The sequence below is a fragment of the Pecten maximus genome, chromosome 12, assembly GCF_902652985.1.
Source record: "Pecten maximus chromosome 12, xPecMax1.1, whole genome shotgun sequence".
Classification (NCBI taxonomy): Eukaryota; Metazoa; Mollusca; class Bivalvia; order Pectinida; family Pectinidae; genus Pecten; species Pecten maximus.
In genome coordinates this window covers 16,471,846-16,479,572 of record NC_047026.1, presented here as the reverse complement: position 1 = coordinate 16,479,572, position 7,727 = coordinate 16,471,846, and the positions used below count along the sequence as shown (strand labels likewise).

General features: G+C 38.8%; 2 protein-coding genes across 2 annotated transcripts; both read left to right on the top strand.

The window, feature by feature from the left end:
- Positions 1–782: 782 nt before the first annotated feature.
- LOC117339467 (E3 ubiquitin-protein ligase TRIM9-like) lies at positions 783–4,029 on the top strand. The gene is made up of 2 exons (XM_033901052.1): positions 783–1,007; positions 2,535–4,029. The coding sequence occupies exon 2, from the start codon at positions 2,758–2,760 to the stop codon at positions 4,000–4,002; it is 1,245 nt and encodes a 414-aa protein (XP_033756943.1). The 5' UTR covers positions 783–1,007; positions 2,535–2,757; the 3' UTR covers positions 4,003–4,029.
- Positions 4,006–5,775, top strand: LOC117338881 (the record flags this gene model as incomplete). The annotated part of the gene is given in 2 exon segments (XM_033900245.1): positions 4,006–4,191; positions 4,193–5,775. Coding segments are annotated over 2 exon segments (600 nt in total), but the record flags the coding sequence as incomplete, so codon positions are not given.
- Between the last annotated feature and the right edge of the window lie 1,952 nt (positions 5,776–7,727).

The window sequence follows — 7,727 nt, the reverse complement described above, 5'->3', positions numbered from 1 at the left end:
AAATGACACATCAAAGGTATATTTCGAAAACATAGGCGGGATTCAAAAACACTCTGGTGGTTAAAGTGACATTGACCATGTGTAAGACGAGCTTTTAAGCTCAACATGTTTCAAGTATAAATCAAGACCATTAATATGGATATTGTTTTCTGTCTTGGAATGTCGCGCAAACAGCTAAATAACTTCTAAATCAAACTTTTTTTCCACCAAAACGCGATATTCATAAGAAGAGAATCTTCCATTCTACATACACGATCAATCTAGGATATATACATGATACGCATTAGATACTATAATAGATATACATAGACAGTGGGTCGGGATTTCCTGCCAAGTCCTCGGGGGACCCCTTGATGGTTCCGAGTGGCAGATCTCAAACTTGGAAAATTATTTGTTAAAAATCGTAAATGAGATTGGTTTGCCATAATCACTGAAGTATCCATGCTGGCGAAATATATACATTTTATGTGTTGGATGGGCAAAGAAGTGGAAATTGAAGAGAAAATTAACCTAGGTTAGCTATGAGATCATAAAAGTATTATTATACTAGACAGTAGACACCAGACTTTACGTACCAGGAAGTTATTAGGAGACGAGTTATCGTTCGTATTGTCTATGGTAACCGGGAAACACACACAACACATAACTCGTAGAGACCAAAATACTGAAAATATCACCAATTCTCAAATGAAAAAAAATATATGACTTACTAAAGGTTTTATTAAGCTGGAATTTCGATATCATAGGCGAATTCAAAAACACGTTATACCAAATTATGGAAATGGATGAGAATGTTAACTTTATTTAGTTAGGAGATCATATAAGCACTGTAGCAGACACAATGTTAGATTTAAGACTTTACGTAACACTGACTGTGACCAGGAAGTTTGTAGGAGATGAGTTATCGTTCGTCTTGTCTAGGCTTACCAGGAAAAACCAACAACACACCTCATTCGTAGACACCAAAATATTGAAAATATCCCCAACATCGTGACGACTGTCACAAGGTAAGGTTAACTGTAATTATATGAATTGTTGATCGTTATTGTTCTTTAAACATAACTATATTTGGTATGAAATAAAGGTGATTAATATGATATAATGGTAATCCTACACAAACCGAAAGTGACTTGATAAAAGTTATGTTAAATCAAATAATATGAGTATTTTGTTATCATTGGTCATTATATATCATTTGTTTTGTACATGTATACATTCAAGGCTGAGGTAGCGCGTACTGGCAAAGTAAATATACATCTCATTGTTTTCGCGCTATGATAGGTGTTTATTGTGTTCAATACAGTATCATACAGACATACACTGATACAAGAAAAACTAATCTATCATATCCTATATGAATACTTTAATATATGTACCAATCATAAACCATTTTAACATTCAAAAATACACCATATACATTATAATCAATTAATTGATAAACCCACAATAATTCCGATATTTTTTACGAGTTACCTCCCCTAGCACGTTTGAATTCCTTAATAGATCAAATTGTTAATGTAAATTCATTTTTATGTTTAAGAAATATTTGAATTAGCGACAAATGCATCACAGGTACTCTCCTCGTCTGTCAGTATACTCATTATCAAATAAAAGGTTAATAGCTCAATCGGCCCAAAATCATGATCGTCGACAAACCGCTCAATACATATAACGTAAACGAGAATGGTCTCAGTCGTCAGACAGATAAGTTTTTTTTTAATTTGGTGTAATTTGGTGTCGCTAGTCTTCATGAAACGTCGCAAAATGATCAGCTTTCAGTTAATTGGACACTCAAAAATGTCAAGACTCCGGCTTAGTAAAGGTGGAGTTCAGGTAGAAAACTATGATGGCAGAAATATGCCACCGAGTTGCCGACCGACGACGGGGTTGGCAATATAATGGAGATTCAGTTCAACAGTCTACACATAGGCATACAATGAGCAGATGTTTACTTGAATACCCGAAACAAATGCTGTATATACATATACTGTTAATTTATGTTATTTGTATCTTTTAAGGACAATGAAACAGTTGATTTATGTCATTTGTATCTTTTAAAGACAATGAATATATTGATAAAATACATAGATTAAATATTTTCCAATACTGTTTTGTAACAAGTCCCGGGAGCAGAGTAGATAAGGCAAATAATTATAAAATGAAAATAAAATGTGCGGGGTTGGCCGTATACAGAGGGACTGCTGTATCTATATAAACTAGTACCTACCAGCGTTTTTTATACACGTACAGGAACATATGGTGTTTCGTTAGGGCTAAATTTCCAATATCGCTCCTTCGCTCCTTCAACCTTAACGCGAAGGAGCGAAGGAGCAAAAACACGATAGCAAAGGTGCGAAAACACATGTTTCGCTAAGGAGCGATATTGGAAATTTGGCCCTAACGGAACACCATAGTATGGTGTGTATATGGAACACGTGCTATCATTAAGTCGGTGTAATTGTCTTTAGAATAAAATACTTTAGACATGTCTGTTGATGTGCATGAGGAATCAATATATCACCATTTATTTACAGCCATGGCAGAAGCTGACCCGAGTCCGGAATACAGATGTTTGATTTGTACATCACCCTACAAAGATCCGAGACTGCTCCCCTGTGGTCATACTTTCTGCTGCCAATGTCTGACGTCATACATCGAAGCGGAGCACGTCACAGCAGACGAGAACCGGCACTACTTCCCTTGTCCTGTCTGTGAGGCGCCAATTACTCCTGATGACGTCAATACAGCCGTTAGTACATGGGCGACATGTTTTCCAAGAAAATGATTTCCTTGTTGCCCCTACAGCACAGTCGTCTGATGTCCAATTTCTGTGCGCCTTGCCAACGGGGAAAAGAATCGAACCCTGCTGAGGTCACGTGTACCGAGTGTGATGAAAAGCTCTGTAAACAATGCAGAATTTGCCATGAACGGAACAGGGCATCAGCTACTCATCGACTTGTCTCCATCTCTGGGAACGTTGGACAACTTTGTGATGTAAAAGTCTACGAAATCTGCCACGAACATAATGGAAAACCCCTGGACGTGTACTGTGTAGACCACAGCGCTATGTGTTGTAGTATCTGTGTGTCGGTGTCACACAGACAATGTAACAATGTTAAACCAATGGAGGATGTGATCAAGAAAGCAATGGCTAGACAAAGTTCCGGTGAGACAGAGTGGAAGGAGCTGACAGAGGAAACAAAGAAGATGTTAGACGAGGACGATTTAGGGATAAAAACGCTAAACGTAAAAGAAAAGGAAGTTTCAGCGGAAATGACGAACAGGATACAGAAAGCTAAAGACAAACTCGATAGCCTCAACGCAAGATTTCAATCTGACTTGGCGGATAAATGCAGAACATACAGACAACAGCTATCGTCTCGACGGAAGTATGTCAACACATTCAACATCAACGCGGAAAATTCACATCTGCTGATGTCACGTTCAGATCAACAGTTATCAGATCGTCACCGATTTTTCGTGAGAGAACAAACAAAACATCAGATATCGGGACATTACCGGCGTATGGATCAAAACACAAAGAACGAACCAAATAGGTTTGACATCACACTAAAGCTTAAGGCAACGATTGATGAAATCATGAAAATGACAACCGCGGGAAATGTTGATGTCACCTCGACACTTTCACCTGTGTCGCAGAATGCAGATGGCCGTATAGGTTCCTTGATTGGAACTTTGTTTTCGACGCCTTCAGCTACAACATTTGATGACTCGACTTCGACTTCTGACTTAATGGGTTCTCTGCAGCATCTGACAGTCCAGACTACTCCAGTAACGACAGCGGTGGATGTATGGACCGGGTCGGTATCTTGTGTACATACGGTTAACACCAGCACACTTGGAGGAGAGGACACGCCTTGGATGATGGGAGGCATCTTTACTGACAACAATGAATTACTTATCACAGATTACCATAACCGTAGACTCCTCCTGTTTGATGATAAATATTCCTACAGGAGAGAATATAAAGTTAACGGTTAACCTACAGATATAGCACGAGGACGTACTGCTGATGAGATATTTGTGGCTGTAAACGAGATACAGATACTGAGAGGTACACTACAGAATGGTCAGCTGTCCGTGATCAACACGATCAGTAGTCTCCCTAGTACCTGTGGTATAGCAGTACTCGGGGACAACATCCTGGTCGGTACTTATGATAGTGTGAAGGGTTATGTCTATCGATGGGAATATCACCAAGTCAATCAAGAAGGGAGGACGTTACACATACCTCGCAGTGTCTACATCTAAGTCTACTGTATACCACATAGATAACAATGACGTAGTGTGTAGACGACTAGACAGTGACGCAGTAGTCTACAGGTACAGCGATCCTGGTCTGAGAGATCCTGTAGGTATCGGACTGGACCGGGATAACAATGTGTATGTTTGTGGTCAACGGTCCAACAACGTTTTCCTCGTTTCACCTGACGGGTCACTCGGTAGGGTATTACTGTCCAAGCTGTCCGGTATCACCAGCCCTTGGTGTATAGTAGTCCATCCAACCAAACAGGAGTTCGTGGTTACTTCTAACCAGGAATCTACTGCACTAGAGGTCTACAAATTCAGTGACAACAGCATATAATTGAATTGATTGAGAAAGTTTGTGAAGATCAGTAAAATATTGAACAGTAATCCGAGCCATTTGATATAACGTGTACATGTAGGATATCGTGTGACCTCATACCGGAAGATGTCAAATATGTTACCCTTTTTACATTCATCAAATTGATAACATCGTTAGCGTTAATTGTATGACTGGTGTGGGCAATGTTAAGTCTTGTACAAAATTAAATAGATTATTGATGTATACATAAACAAGGTTCGTTAGTCCGAATCCTGATATAAAAACAACGTCTTGTATACCGTATTATGTAAATTACTGATGTATATGTAAGTAAAGTTCTTTTGTCAGAATTCCGGTAGAGGGGACGTCTTGAACCGTATTATGTAAATTACTGTATATTAGTAAAATATATATCGTATATTTGAACATGATGCTCATTATCATCGTTTGATTCCCACATATATTCACTGTATGTCGTATAAAGTATATAATTATCATTACAAATGTATGTAAGGTTCCTTAGTCCAAATCCTGTTAGACGTCCATCTGTATACCGTATCAAGTATAATACAGATTTGGAGATGGAAACGCCTTAATAATGTTTGTGTCAACCAATGCCACTTAATATTTTGGAATAATCACATTGTAATTAATTTGACGTGTTTCATTTATCTCCTACCGATGTATATACACGGCGATGTTTTACCAATGGCAAAGGGGCAGTTTAAGGTGAAGAGAAATGACCATTGTAGATTTCAATATTAAAAAAAAACATTGTTAATATAAATTTGAAATCGCGGAGGGAAATTGTGATGTCGGCTTCATTAAGATAAAGTTGAGATACTCAGACAATGATTAATTACTGTATTAATTGTAAATAATATGTTTGTACATGGTTGATAAACAGTTTTATGTCTCAACATTAAAGTTTCTGTTTTGCAGTTGATTTCAATACGTAATGAAAAAAAAATTAATATCAAGAATTGATTCAAAGTTCATCTTCGCAAAATTACAAACTACTGCTGATAAGATTTAAGTTATAAATTTAATGATAATATGCCTAGAATAGGTCTTTATAAAAGTACTCTTACCTAGAATAATTAATAACCACACATGACCTATTATTATATCTGATGACGTGTTAGATTTGTGGTGAATGGTACTATAATAAACTTTTAACAAATCAGTGTTTTGTGTTGTGACTCTGTTCTGTCTGTTAACGAACTGTTAATAAGTGCCCTATGATATCGTTGTCAATGCGGTGTTTTAACTTCCCTTAATTTACTGTCAAAACATCCTGTTCAGACCATACTGCTGAGAACATCTGCAGTGAAGATGCGGAATAGTTTTTTTCTATTTATTTTGGGACAATAATGCCTGTTACATGAATTGTGGAGAAGTTTGATTTCTTAATGTTGATAATGATTTCAATCAAAAACCAAAAAATATTCGTTATCGCTATTTATATGTTATGTGAAACGTTTCAAATTCTTTTAAAGTTTTCGTTTTTAAAATTTGATTTCCATATTTCGTCAGAAGCATCATTTGGCGAAGGAAAGTCATTCCGGTATAAACGTTGAATCTGACCCCTGGATGTCGGAGGGACGGGGCCTGATAGGGACCTAGTTTTAGGTCCCCATCCCCTAACCATATAAAGCATTATCGGACATCAAGAGATAAACACAATCCTGTTATAATATTAGGCCCTGGGGTATTTTCCCCACCCAAATATTTAGTTTCTTCAATCGCAATCTTGTTGTCAGAACAATCTCTGAGGTCTTTTCACACCCTGAGCGATTCTAGACATAGTTTCTTGGTTATATGTCTGAAGCAAATGAGTTCCCCACCCCATAATCATATATAGCAAAGTTTTTTTGAGGATTGAACATGAATATTATTATGACGTATTGTCAAATCCAAACAAGTGAGCGATTCAGGAACTCAGTTCATTTTGTAATATTTATCTTTTGACGCTTTTTCATTGTTAGATATTTTGTTTGAAGAGAGAACTTAAAAGATAAATTGACGGCATTTGCTTCATCCTTTTTTTAATTTGTGGAAGCAAGACAACAACATGCATATAATATATTATATCTATATTATATCAACGTTGTGTCAGTGTCCTCTCCTACCACGGATCTGTATCAAAGTCAATCCTCTCCTACCACGAATCTGTATCGAAGTCAATCCTCTCCTACACGGATCTGTATCAAAGTCCGTCCTCTCCTACACGGATCTGTATCGAAGTCCGTCCTCTCCTACACCGATCTATATCAAAGTCCGTCCTCACGTACCACGGATCTGTATCGAAGTCCGTCCTCTCCTACCACGGACCTGTATCGAAGTCCGTCCTCTCCTACCACGGATCTGTATTGAAGTCCGTACTCTCCTACCACGGATCTGTATCAAAGTCCGTCCTCTCCTACCACGGATCTGTATCAAAGTCCGTCCTCTCCTACCACGGATCTGTATCAAAGTCTGTCCTCTCCTACCACGGATCTGTATCGAAGTTCGTCCTCTCCTACACTGATCTGTATCGAAGTCCGTCCTCTCCTACTACGGATATGTATCGAAGTCCGTGGTATCCTACCACTGATCTGTATCGAAGTCCGTCCTCTCCTACCACGGATCTGTATCAAAGTCCGTCCTCTCCTACCACATATCTGTATCGAAGTCAATACTCTCCTACCACGGATCTGTATCGAAGTCAATCCTCTCCTACACGGATCTGTATCGAAGTTCGTCCTCTCCTACACTGATCTGTATCGAAGTCCGTCCTCTCCTACCACGGATATGTATCGAAGTCCGTGGTATCCTACCACTGATCTGTATCGAAGTCCATCCTCCCCTACCACGGATCTGTATCGAAGTCCGTCCTCTCCTACCACGGATCTGTATCGAAGTCAATCCTCTCCTACACGGATCTGTATCGAAGTTCGTCCTCTCCTACACTGATCTGTATCCAAGTCCGTCCTCTCCTACCACGGATATGTATCGAAGTCCGTGGTATCCTACCACTGATCTGTATCGAAGTCCATCCTCCCCTACCACGGATCTGTATCGAAGTCCGTCCTCTCCTACCACGGATCTGTATCGAAGTCCGTCCTCTCCTACCACGGATCTGTATCGAAGTTCGTCC